A 12,924-nucleotide genomic window follows, 5' to 3' on the forward strand; every position below is an offset into this window, starting at 1 on the left:
AGTCACATTTTGAGGTACTAAGGATAAGGACTGAGGTGTATGTACTGAGGGTGAATTGGGGTTAGGGGTATACAACTCAATGCCTAATAAGTTCTTACAAGGTTTCTACCCTAACCCTTTATAAAATTTCAATAATTTCTCCAACCTTTAATTAGAGTAACAGTTTAATATTTTTGCTACTATATCAATGTGAAAATATGTTCCTTTCTTGAATATTTTCCTGAAAATTTATTCCAAACGTCTATGAAAATTAAGAACTATAGCCTCAAAGTCAATGAATCTCCAGGTTTTTCCCTCTGTCTCCCTTCCTTTCTCCTTCCACAGACAACAAGCACCCACTGTGTGTTAGACACTGCAAGTTGCTGGGGATGTCAGGATGAATGTGTTAGATTTGGCCTCAGCTTTCTCAGAGTCCTGCCCTAAAGGGATAGTGCTGAATCTCCAGGCACTTATAATTCAATATGAGAGATGTATCCAGAGCAGGGAGGTTCACAGTTCTGTGGGAGCACAGTCAGGTGTTCACAGAGGCACCTGCCCAGCCTGGGATGTCAGGGAACTGAGCCAGCACGAGGATGAGGAAGCCAGGTGCCCAGGTGCCTTAAATGGTGTCATTTAAGGAGGCACTCACACCTGGATGCCAACCCTGCTCTTTTCCAGCCCTGAGCATGAGCACCTCCTGAAATGATGTGTCCTAGATGTCTCCCTGGTCTCACACTAGTTCTGGCCCTTGCAGGGAAGGCTAACTTAAGGAGGAGACAGCCAAACTGAAACTAGGAGATGATAGAAAGATGAATGGCAGTTAGCCAGGCAGAAATGGAAGGAAGAACACTCCAGATAGAAGGACCAACAAAGGTCCACAGACAAGGTAGACATGACACAGCTCGGGGCTGAAAGAGAACCAGCATCAGGGAAGCCAAATGGGAATGTTTAGATGACTCTCATGAGTCATCTGAACTCATCAAGTTCAGGGAAACTAGGATCCCGGCAGTGTCACTGGTACGTCTCCAAATGCATCCATTATCCCCCAGACGGCCTGGTGTGATTCACTCAGCTTTGGGCTGCAGGATTGGTGTTTCTGTTCTAGCCTCATGTTGTCCCGTTGTGAATTCTGCTAATCTGGGAGTTGGGAGCCACACCGAATTCATTTTTCTTCTTTGACCTACCAGTACTTGGCTAATTTCCTTAACCACAGCTTATTGGCTTGAATCAATCAGTTGATGGGAAAAGACCCCAAGTTTATCACCTATTTCTAGATTCTTCCACATCTGGGGTCATGATATGAAATATATTAACATATTTAAACTTATTGTGTAATTGATTTACTAGAATATACCATTAAAAATATTTTTGTTGTGTTTTCTTTCTGTGAATTTACTGCTTTGCACAGACCAAGGCTTTTCCCTGGAGATCTCCAGGATGTAGAGCTCCTCAGGAGACATGCCAACAGCTCTGGAAGGTTAAAGAGAGGCCAGTAGCTCAGTGTTCATGCCTGATTTATGGCATCCCCGTGGAAATGTGCCGGGGTCCAGCCCCGGTGGATCCAGGGTAATTCGAAGTGGGGACAGAGACAGCGTCCTAGGAATTAATTGCTTAATTAAAGATATAGAGGGAGATTAGAAAGGAATAGTGTAGTAGGAAAATTAGTGGAGAAAAAGAGGCTGAATAACTTGGTTTACGTGGGATGCCAATAAAGCTTTGAGACAAGAAGCTTGCACCACCTACGTAGGCCACCAGCGCCCACTTGAATATCGGAGGGTGCCCTGCCTTGGGCTCCCTCTCACATGGAACTTAAAAGCCAGGGCAAAATTAGCAGGCTTGGTGAGCACCCACGCTCCAGATGGGAATTCAGCCAGAAAAACAGAGAACAAGAAAATAAGACACGGGGGAATCAGTCTTTCCAGAAACTGATCCAATTTCTTTATTTTCAGGTTTGCTTATATACCTTTTGTTACACATACAGACAAATGGAAATTTTAAAGTCACATGGGGGTCAGCAGTCCTGACCTTTATCAAAATCAGGTGCTTCCTATAAATGTATACAAAAAGGTCTTAGGGGTTTTACATCATCTTATAACCATGAAGCCTGCTGACATTTTATGATCCTTTCTTTCTGATAACAGTCAGTCAACCAAAAAACTTATTTTCCAGGGGTGATTTTTCTTAAACCAGGCACCACCCTTCAAAGGTACCAGATAAAGTTGCATTCCTATAGGGTGAGGGTGTAGTGGGTTACAATTAAGAAAGGAATTTACTTAGCCTAAGGTTTAACATGATTAATCTTAAAGGTTAATACTTATTTCTTCTATATGCTAATTATATTCATTATAAGGGCAGGGAATATGGAGACTTAGCAGCAAATATTGGCCCAACAAATGAAAAACCCTTCACCAATATAATTCCTAATCAACCCACTGTACTAATAATTTCTAACTTCCTAAAAGAATCTGCCTTTAGTAAGTCTAAAACATCTCATGCCTCTCACGGTTGGGAGGCTGTAAACAATCACATGTGGCCGGACGAACCTATACAGGCAGACTAGATAACCTCCAGAGGAGTTCGTAAGTTGAAACATTCTTGTCACACGTCAGGAATTTTTATTAACTGGAGCTGTAGGTTAACTCCTTCTCCGAGAGAGGTGATGGGGGAGAGCCCCCCGTAAAGTCAGAGGTGTAGGTGAGAGCATAAAACAGTAAAGTAGGCAGACTCTGGTTTTGGGGGTAGGTGCTCGGGAACAGGGGGTTTCCTGAGGCTCGATCCCGCCTTTGCGTATGCTGAAGCCTCCTTCCTCATGACCTTTGCCATGGGCAGAGTTCCTCACGCTGGCTCCTGGCAGAAATTCCCACTGTGCTGAGTGTCAGGTGCAGCTGGACCTGTTCTCCTAACCTGCCCCCCAGAAGAGATGGGTAGCATCATCCAGTGAATCAGGACCAGTTTAGAGCCAAAACCCACATATCTTTCTGACCTGCTTTAAATGAGTAAGTTAGGAGTAATATCTAGCTTGCAGATGATGTTAAGCTTAAAATATTTTCATTTTTGTTTAATGATTTTAGTAGTTATTTCTTTAAACAAAAATGACTGTTAATGGCTATTACTGAGTCTCATCTGTAATTCATTTTGCTTCCAAATGTTCACAAACTTTTCAAAAATAACAGATTTATTTAGATATAATTCACATACCATACAGTTCACCCAATTAAAGAATACAATTTGATGGTTTTTAGTATGCAACTACCACCACAAGCAATTTTACATTTTCATTCCATTAGCAGTCTTTCCCCATTCTCATGTTCCCCAACCCTTGGCAACTACTAATCTACTTTCAGTCTGTATGGATTTGCCTGTTAAGCACATTGGAACCTTATAGTATGTGGCCTTCTATGACTGGCCCCTTTCACTTAGCATAATTTTTTCAAGGTTCATCTGTGTTGTAACATATATCAGAACTTCCCTTTTATGGCCAAATAACATTTTATTGCATGAACATACCACATTTTGTTCATTCATTCTTCAATTAGTTTGTGGACATTTGGGTTATTTCTACTTTTTGCCTCTTATGAACTGTGCAGTTATGAGCATTCGTGTATAAGTCTTTATGTTAATGTATGTTTACATTTATTTTGGGTATATACCTAGTGGTGTATTGTGAGGTCATCCAGTAATTCTATTTTTAAACTTTTGAGAAACTGACACTGTTTTCTGAAGTACCTGTACAATTTTACATACCCACCAGCAGTGTGTGAGGATCCAATTTCTCCACACCCTTATCAACACTGTTACTATCTTTTTAAAAATCATTGTTGTTATACCCACCATCCTAATGGATGTAAAGTGATGTCTCATTGTAATTTTGATTTGTGTTGTCTTGATGACTAATGATGAACATCTCTTTATGTGTGCATCTTCTTCAGAGAAATGACTATTCAGATGTTTTTGCTCATTTTTAACTTGGGTTATTTATCTTTTATTACTATTGTAGGAGTTCCTTATATATTCTGGATTCAAGTCCCTCATCAGAAATATGACTTGTAAAAATTTTCCACTAACTATATTTTTCACCATCCATTTTTTTATATGTCCTAAATAATATTTTTGAAGATGGGGACTTCCCTGGTAGCTCAGACAGTAAAGAATCCACTGGCAATGTAGGAGACCCGGATTCAGTCCCTGGATCAGGAAGACCCTCTGGGGAAAGGAATGGCAACCCACTCCAGTGTTCTCACCTGAAGAATTCCATGGACAGAGGAGCCTGGCAGACTACAATCATGGGTTGCAAAGAGTCGGACATAACTGAGCAACTAACACCTTCACTTTCAAATAATTTTGAAGATGAATGGTCAATCAAACTTTATATAGCACCATTCAGTCACTAAAAGCGATATTATACCATTCATTGCCACATGTTCTAAAACATTATGATACTTTTTTAAAAAAATGCATAGAAAACCACCTGGAAGTACATTATCAAAGTGTATATCTTTAGATGTTGTGATTACATTGATATATTTTAATTTTTAATATCTCTTCTTTCAATGATGAATATATATTGCTCTTATAATAAATTATTCTCAATTTTTTTAAAACCCCAGTTGTATAAGAAAATGCCTGCCTTACTTGCAGGCACGAGTTTGACTGATTCTACCCATTATTTGGGTAGAATTTTATGCAGGTGGGAACAAGCTGAGCCCACACCTGATCCCATTTCAACATGAGAACAACCTGAAACTGTGCCTCTTGGTTCCAAAGAGATCACAGGCTGGGAGGGAAGGGGTAAAGGGTATGATTGATTATGTGTAGGCATTTCATATCAATCTGTATGCTGGCTTCAGTTTTAAAGCACTTTCAGACATTTCTTTGATTCTCACAGCAACCCTATTGGACTCCAGTGTTCAGACAATGAACCAAGTTTCAAAGCATTTTGTACTTGCCCAGGATTGTGTGTCCTAGTTAGTAAGGATGTTAAACTACTGTTTGGGTTTTCTACTTCTGTTGCAGTATTTGTAACTGATTGCCCTGCCTCTCACACTGTATTATTTTCTAGAAAATTCTGAGAGTCAGGTGTATCTGAAGGATGACATTTTGATACCTGAAAAGATACTGCTGTGTTAACTTGGAGTGCTGTGCATGCTTCGGCTAAGATGGTTGCTAGATGGCTTCACAAACCCCCAAACACTTTTCTTTTGTGTTCTATCTCAGGAAAGGAAGAATTTTTGATATCCGAATTAATGTATGCCTTGTTTCATGTGCTTTTCTATGTTTTCCTCATTTATAAGCTTGATTGCTAAGCTGTGAATATTGCTTTCTTTTAAAGTTGTTGCCTAGATGAAATCATCTTGGCATTTGTATTGGCTTTATTACTCTTCTATGACTTTTACAGGCAACTTTGGAAACAAAGGACCTCTTCTTTACTTCCTTGGCACACTCTTCATCATTTTTGAAGATAAGAAAGGAAATTGAATTTTTTTTTCCTTTGATGAAATATCTATGGCATTGTCTAAGTTCTCTAGGCTAAATTAAGTCCAAAAAATCATAAGTCATTTTAAAAGTTTGTGACTTTTTCTAGATTCTAGACAAAAAGTTGGTGTACAAACTTTTTCTGTAAAGATCCAGACAGTACATGCTTTTGCCTTTGTAGGCCATATAGTGTCTGTTGCAACTATTCAACTCTGCCACTGTAGTAGTGCAAAAGCAGCTGTAGATAATAAGTAAACAAGTGGGCCTGACTATGTCAATAAAACTTTATTTACAGAAGTAGTCAGTGAGTAGATTTGGTCTATAGACCAGTTTGCTGACTCCTGTTTTCAGTTACTTAATCTTTGTCTACCAGGAATCTAATTGTTTGGCTAAGTGATTTGTTACCAGCCATATGTTTCAAAGCCTCTTTCTATCAGCATAGATGCTAGTGGATTTTTCTCAAAAAATAAAATATGATATGTACAAAGTGGCACCACCAACTCAACGGATGTGAGTTTGAGCAAATTCCAGGAGATGGTGGAGGACAGGGAAGCCTGGCATACTGCCATCCATGGGGTCACAAAGAGTCAGACCCGACTGTACTTTGGCCATCTCATGCGAAGAGTTGACTCATTGGAAAAGACTCTGATGCTGGGAGGGATTGGGGGTAGGAGGAAAAGGGGACAACAGAGGATGAGATGGCTGGATGACATCACCAACTCAATGGATGTGAGTTTGAGTGAACTCTGGGAGATGGTGATGGACAGGGAGGCCTGGTGTGCTGCGATTCATGGGGTCACAAAGAGTCAGACACAACTGAGCGACTGAACTGAACTGAACAACTTAACAACAACAAAGCTACTTAGTATCCACTACATTCTAAGCTCATTAAGAGAGTTAGAAGGTGAGTCCAGCATTACTAGATCATCTATTAATCTCTTCCTTTCCAAGGTTAGAGTCCCTGCAAGTTACAACCTAGATGCTTCTTGGTCCAGGAACATATCCCTGACCTCCCCTGGTGTTGTCAGCCTCTTTACAATTATAGAAGGTATCCCAGTTCATAAGCTATTTAATGAATATTTATTTCACTATGATCATCTGAAACACAGATCTGAAAAGTAACTCTATCAGTCATTTTCTTTGGAATTTACTGGAGGGCAAACTAGTTGTGAAAAGTATTCAATGAGTATGTTGACCTAGGAAAAAAAAAAGGCTGCCAGTTATTTCTCCAGAAATAAAAAATTAGGTTCATAAAGGATCGGCAGAAAATTTCAATCTGGGGGTCTGAAACCATGGTGAACGATATGCAAGACTCCACCTGGCCAGGAAAGGAAAATGCTTTTATAGAAGAGGAAAGAATTTGAGAGAGCCGGAGTACACAAAAAGTCCATGACTTTTCACTGGCTAAGTTCTTACCAGGAATGCAGAGTCTTTCTTCTTCCTGTTGGGCTCCACTGTCCTCCTAGGGCAGGAAAATCCCTGATTCTGGGCTCCTGACTCTATTTAACTGAGGTTTCTGTTTATTAACTTTTTTTATAGTTGAGTCAAGAACAAAACCCATTTTTATGGTCTCTTAGTCATTTTCTCACATTTCATCTCAGTTTTTAGGTAATTATAGAAATTGTAAGTCCTATTAGTAGTAAAGATTCTGGGGTGGAGGCAACATAGGAAGGATTGATTTCTTTTATTATGAGTTTTGTACCTAAAAATTTTCCATGAAAAAAAAGTTTCTAATAATTTTCACAGGTGTTTCAGAAAAGATTTTTCTTTAATTGTTTGGTAAACACTATATAGAAATATATATTTTTTTATATGAGAGACCCTTACCCTAAGAAGCTACAAGACTATTTTCCTACTACCACCTTTAAATTAACATTTTTCTCATGTAAAATTAATATATTTTTATAGAAGAAAATTTGGGAAATTTATAAAGTATAAATAAGTAAAATAACTCACAACTCCTTAGAAATAACTATTGCTAACATTTTAGTGACATTTAGATAGCTCTTTATGCATATGTTTACATGTAGATTAGATGCAAAATTTTCACATGTGTAAGATTATGGCTAAGCTGGTAAAGAATCCACCTGCAATGCAGGAGACCTGCATTCAATCCTGGGATAGGAAGATCCCCTGGAGAAGAGAAACGCTACCCACTCCAGTGTTCTGGCCTGGAGAATTCCAAGGACTGTATAGACAATGGAGTCGCAAAGAGTCAGACACAACTGAGCGACTTTCACTTTCTTCAAGATTATATAAAGTGTTTTGTAATCTGCCTTTTTTGCTGAATAATATATAGTGGATATACTTCTATGATGATAAACACAGATCAAAATTAACTTTAATGGCTACATAGCATTCCACAATGTAGATGTACTTACTATAACCCACTTAATAATCATCTACTGAGGTATTTTACGTGCTTTATACTTTTTCACTATTACAAAGACTGCTTCAGTAAACATTCTTATATATAGTTCTTGTGCCAGAGTATTTCTCAAGATAAACTACTTAAAGTGCAATTAGCAGAAATATGTATACATATATATGTATAGTTCTGATATAGAAAAGCTTGTACCCAAATTATATTCTTTCCAACAGTTAATGAGAGTGCTTTACACCCTCATCAAACTGGGAAATTTCTATAATTTCTCAGTGGATTAGTTATCAGCATCTTAGCATGCTTTCTGATTACTGTTGTTGTTTAAATATTTTATATTTTTTAAACCAGCACCTCCACAGTGCTTACTATGTGTCAGAGACTATTCTAGATGTTCTTTTTATTAATGTCAACCACTTTAATTTAATCCTCATAGCAATGCAGTGAAGTGGGCACTGTTATTATTGTTAACTTGTTGTTCAGTCACTAAGTCATGCCCAGCTCTTTGCAACTCCATGGACTGTAGCACACCAGGCTTCTCTGTCCCTCACTGTTTTCTGGAGTTTGCTCGTACTCGTGTCCATTGAGTCGGTGATGCCATCCAACCATCTCATCCTCTGTCACCCTCTTCTCCTCCTGCCCTCAATCTTTCCCAGTGAGGGTCTTTTCCAATGAGTTGGCTATTCGCAGCCGAAGTATTGGAGCCTCAACTTCAGCAGCAGTCCTTTCAGTGAATATTCACGGTTGATTTCCTTTAGGACTGACTGGTTTGATTTCCTTGCTGTCCAAGGAACTCTCAAGAGCCTTCTCCAACACCACAGTTCAAAAGTATCAATTTTTTCCAGCTCTGAGCCTTCTTTATGGTTCAACTCTCACATCCGTACATGTCTACTGGAAAAACCATAACTTTGACTATATGGACCTTTGTTGGCAAAGTGATATCTCTGCATTTGAATACACTATCTAGGTTTGTCATAGGTTTTCTTTTAACATAGCTTTTTCTTTTCTTTTTAAGATACCTTTTGTTAACTTACAGATGAGAAACTGTCGAGTAACTTGAAGGTCCTACACCTAGCAAGTGATAGAGCCAGGATTTCAATCTTTCTGATTATCCCAATGTCTCTCCTCTTAACCACTATGCCCTGCTGCTCCTTAGAGGAAAAAAAGGCTTAGCTGCCTAGGAAATGAACCTGGGGAACAGGAGTCAGAAAGTCAAATCCATCTTTTATTTTCAATATTCCCATTTTAATTATTTAAAAAATAATCCCTTTGTTTTTTAGGGTATATCAAGGTCAGAAGAAATCAAAAGAAGCTCTGCCCCACTACCAAGAGGCTTTAGAATATACTGAGATCAGTAGAGGTGAAAAAAGTCTTGAGTGTGTACCAATACTGAGGGAATTGGCAGCTGCAGAACAAGCCCTGGGATTTCATGATGCATCCATCAACAACCTTTTACAGGTAAGCTGCAATGTCCTGGCCACCAAAGCTGTTCTGATCCACTGCTTCTCACAGATAAAAGTGGAATAGCAGCTCTGAGAATGTCTGGCTTAGTTATGTGCTCTAGATGCATACAACACCGCCTGGAGTAAAAGTTCAACAAACATCTTCACATAGGTGCCCATGTGGGCGAGCATGGGATTACCAGTCCTCTGTTACCTGTGCCTGCTCCACAAACAACCCGAGACTCCCTCAAGGTGGCTTTCTCACAGCAGGTGCATAATTTAAGTCTTGTTTCACAGACAAAGTTTCTTTATACTTTAAAGCTTATCTATGTACAGATTATGTGACCAAACGTATTAGGTTATTTTCTACCACATTCTGTGACCTTTACCTGAAGTTACTTAGAACTGTCATCTGGTAGCTGCTGTTCTACTTTATCATTAAAAGATTCCTCTGTGAGTGTGTCAGTTAGGGTTCTCCAAAACAGAACCAGTTGGATATACACATAGAGAAAGAGAAGGATTTATTTAGGGGATTGGCTCACACAGCTGTGGGGGCTAACAAGTCTGAAATCCACCGGGTAGGTGGGCCAGCTGAAAATGCAAGCAGTCTCTGTGTCATCACAGACTCCCTTTACTGGAATCTCGGCCTTTTGTTCTGTTTGAGGCCTACTCACATTGTTGAAGGAAATCTCCTTTATTGAAAGTCTTCTGATCATAAACGTTAATCACAACTACAAAGTACATTCAAAGCAACATTTAAACTATTATTTGACCCAACAACGAGGCACTAGTATTTGATCTACCAACTGGACACCGCTGCCTAGCCAAGCTGACACATAAAACTAACCATCATGTCAGTTTGATGTTTTTATATGGTATCGTCTGCTAAAAACACCTTTTAAGTTGTTTTCTGAGAATTTTTCCCTATTAAAGTTGTAAAATATAGACTAACTCATTTTTTATTTCAAATGAGATATAATGATACAGTATTGAGAGTTCTTTATTGCTATTTCTTTAAAACTTTGTATGACTATTTAGACTCCCATGCACAGTTTATTAGAGTGTGCCATTCTCTCACTTTCTCTGGATCATCTCCCTTAAATACTAATACCTATCCTATGATTTTTTAGTATTATTATCATTTTATGGATAAGTCAGTCAAGAATTAGGATGGTTGAGTGGTATGCCCAGGAGTACACAGTCAACAAATGGCATAGCCCAGATTTAAATGCACTGTTTTTTGAAAGGTAATTCTGGCTGGTATGTAGAGAGTAGACTGGGAGGGTGTGCCTGGAGAGGAGGTAGACTGAAGCACTGAAGGCTGAAGATGGAGGTGGCTTAAACCAGGATAATGTTAGTAAGGATGAAGGAGTTGGGTATGACAAAGATTTAGGAGGCAGAATTAGGAGATATAGAAAATGAAAGGATACAGGACAAAGAGGGAAGGGGAAGAGTCGAAGATGACTCCTGGGTTTCTGGTCTGGACACCTGAGAAGATGTGTGTGCCATTTACAGTGGGGGAGCAGGGGTGACTGAGGGATGATGAGATGAGCTCAGGTTTTGCTGGTGAGTCTGAGATGCCCTAAGGCATCCAAGTGGCAGCTACAGCTAGATAGTTATATAATCAGGACTAGAGTTGAGAAAATAGGTTAAAAAGTCCTCCCCTTGTACACAGTAATTGCCTTGGGAGAGAGTGAGATCACCCAGGGAGGCTTTATGGAGGGAGAAGGGGAAACGACTGGTGACAGAGTCCTGAGGAACTTTGGTATTCGTTGGTTGTGAAAAGAAGGGTAAATCGGTAAAGGAAAAAAGAAGAATTTGCCAGAAAAACAGGAAGAAAAGTAAAGGAGAAAGAGATATCTTCTTCCTTTTGATTCCTTTTGCTGTTCTGGAGGACATGGAGCTGTTGGGAGGAAAAATGAGTTAATATTTGTGAACTGTCGAGCACAGTGCCTGCTAGTGCAATATATGAGTTTCTGGAAAGTTCTCCCTCTCCTTTTCTTGTTTTTCATTTTCTTTTATTGATGACCTGGTTGAGGGAAGCCCTGGGGCCCTAATGAGGACAGAATCCAGATTGTACTGTGAGTGAGGTATGAGGAAGCAAAGGTAATAAATGCAGATGCCTGCCTCAAAAAGTACCAAGAGGCAGGGAAGACTGACCCAGGCAGGGGGCAGAGTACATGGAAAGTTCTGAAGGTAAGACAAGATTTGACACATTTTGGGGAACTGCAAGGAGTTCCTCATCCCTGGGCAATGGGTGTGGAAAGTCATGGTAAGGAATTCGAGCTTCACTCTAAGGGCAGTTACTAAGGGCAGTTAAGGGTTTTCAAGCAGGGAGAGGGACATCATCAGATTATCATCTATAAGGGTTGCTCTGCAGCACGGAGAAAGGACTGGACAGCAGAGAGATAAGCAGGGAGGTGGCTCAGGAGATGGCTGCAGCAGACCAGGTAGGGACGGTGACAGCCCGGACTCAGGGGGTGTCGTGAGAATGGAGCGACATGGACGGAGCTGATACAGATGTATGGAGAGTAAAAATGACAGGCCTGGGAGGTGCACAGATGTGGGGTGGTGAAGGAGATGGAGGGGTCCAGCTTTAGACCAACTTTCTGTCTGTGGCTGGTCGGGACATTTACTCTGCAAAAGAACACTGGTAGATTTGCAATTTTTTGTTAGTATCAATAATTCTGAATATTCTTATAAAAAACTTTTTTCTTTCTTTATTTGCTGATATAAATTACCAGAAGTTAAACTGAATATTTTATACTTCTTGATTTTTATTGACATTCTGCCAAAGGGTTGTTTTGATTTACCTGACCACCAGAAATTTGCTTTTCTTTGCTCTTAATTGAGCTACTTTTACACCAACTTTGTCAACTTTTTTAATACTATTTTACATAGCATTCAGAAAACTAAGATCATGGCGTCTGGTCTTCTTGGCAAATAGATGGGGAAACAATGGAAACAGAGAGAGACTTTCTTTATTTGGGCTCCAAAATCACTGCAGTTGGTGACTGCAGCCATGGAATTAAAAGATGCTTGCTCCTTGGAAGAAAAGCTATGACCGACCTAGACAGCATATTAAAAAGCAGAGACATTACTTTGCCAACAAAGGTCTGTCTAGTCAAAGCTATGGTTTTTCCAGTAGTCGTGTATGGATGTGAGAGCTGAACTATAAAGAAAGCTGAACACCAAAGAATTGATGCTTTTGAATTGTGGTGTTGGAGAAGACTCTTGGAAGTCCCTTGAACTGCAAGGATCCAACCAGTCATGACATCCTAAAGGAAATCAGTCCTGAATATTCATTGGGAGGACTGATGCTGTAGCTGAAATTCCAATACTTTGGCCACCAGATGCGAAGCACTGAGTCATTGGAAAAGACCCTGATGCTGGGAAAGACTGAAGGTAGGATGAGAAGGAGATGACCAAGGATGAGATGGTTGGGTGGCATCACCAACTCGATGGACATGAGTTTGAGCAAGCTTTGGGAGTTGGTGATGGACAGGGGAGCCTGGTGTGGTGCAGTCCATGGGGTCATGAAGAGTTGGACACAACTGAGTGACTGAACTCCCATTTTACAAATTTTACTAATTTAAATTTTTTCCAAGTCCATATACCCTCAATACTTCCTGACCAGACCCTCCCTCAAAG

General features: G+C 39.8%; 1 protein-coding gene across 2 annotated transcripts in view; it reads left to right on the top strand.

Annotated features, from left to right (window-relative positions):
- The window catches only part of TTC23 (tetratricopeptide repeat domain 23), a 161,799-nt gene that overhangs the window by 101,333 nt on the left and 47,542 nt on the right, over positions 1-12,924 (top strand). For both annotated transcript variants that reach the window (XM_068991448.1, XM_068991449.1), the window contains exon 6: positions 9,112-9,289. In XM_068991448.1, the coding sequence (XP_068847549.1) occupies positions 9,112-9,289 (178 nt within the window). The remainder of the gene's footprint in view (positions 1-9,111; positions 9,290-12,924) is intronic.

This window comes from Capricornis sumatraensis, chromosome 19 (assembly GCF_032405125.1).
Source record: "Capricornis sumatraensis isolate serow.1 chromosome 19, serow.2, whole genome shotgun sequence".
Lineage (NCBI taxonomy): Eukaryota > Metazoa > Chordata > Mammalia > Artiodactyla > Bovidae > Capricornis > Capricornis sumatraensis.